General features: G+C 71.4%; 1 protein-coding gene across 1 annotated transcript in view; it reads left to right on the top strand.

The window, feature by feature from the left end:
- The first annotated feature begins 304 nt into the window (after positions 1-304).
- SNX17 (sorting nexin 17) overlaps positions 305-531 on the top strand; it is a 5537-nt gene continuing 5310 nt past the window's right edge. The window contains exon 1 of the mRNA XM_006767452.2: positions 305-531. This exon is cut by the window's right edge and continues 14 nt beyond it. Coding sequence (XP_006767515.1) covers positions 485-531 — 47 coding nt within the window. The 5' untranslated portion in view covers positions 305-484.

Genomic DNA, 531 nt, shown 5'->3' with positions numbered 1-531 from the left:
AGGCTCCGCCCCGCGGGCGCAGGGACTTCAGCGCCTCCCGTCCGGCCCCCGTGTCGCTCAGCCCCCGCCGACTACCAGCTCCGGCATGCACTGGCGCGCCGCGGCCTACGGGTGGCGATGAGGGTCTTCTCGGCTCGGGCCTTCCCGGCTCGGGCCTTCCGGGCCCGGCAGTCTCTTCCCGCCCTTTGGACTACAGTTCCCAGCATGCCCACGCGCCGCGGCCTACGGGTAGCGATGAGGGCCCTCTCGGCTTAGGCTATCCGGTCCCGGCAGTCTCTTCCCGCCCTTTGGACTACAGTTCCCAGCATGCCCGCGCGCCGCGTCCAAGAGCGGACGTCCCACCGCCCTTCCCGCATCCGATCCCAGACCCCCGCCCCCAAAATGGCGAGTGAGGCTGCGGGGACGCGCTGAGCAGCGGAGGCGAGCGTGCAAAGCCGCCGCGGCCTCCCAGTCGGGTGCCTGGCCTGGCCCTGCCGCAGGGAACATGCACTTTTCCATTCCTGAAACCGAGTCCCGCAGCGGGGACAGCGG

The sequence above is a fragment of the Myotis davidii genome, unplaced genomic scaffold (genome assembly GCF_000327345.1).
Source record: "Myotis davidii unplaced genomic scaffold, ASM32734v1 scaffold238, whole genome shotgun sequence".
NCBI classification, from domain to species: Eukaryota; Metazoa; Chordata; class Mammalia; order Chiroptera; family Vespertilionidae; genus Myotis; species Myotis davidii.
Note: the sequence above shows the minus strand (reverse complement) of the source record. Positions and strands in the feature narration are given on the sequence as shown.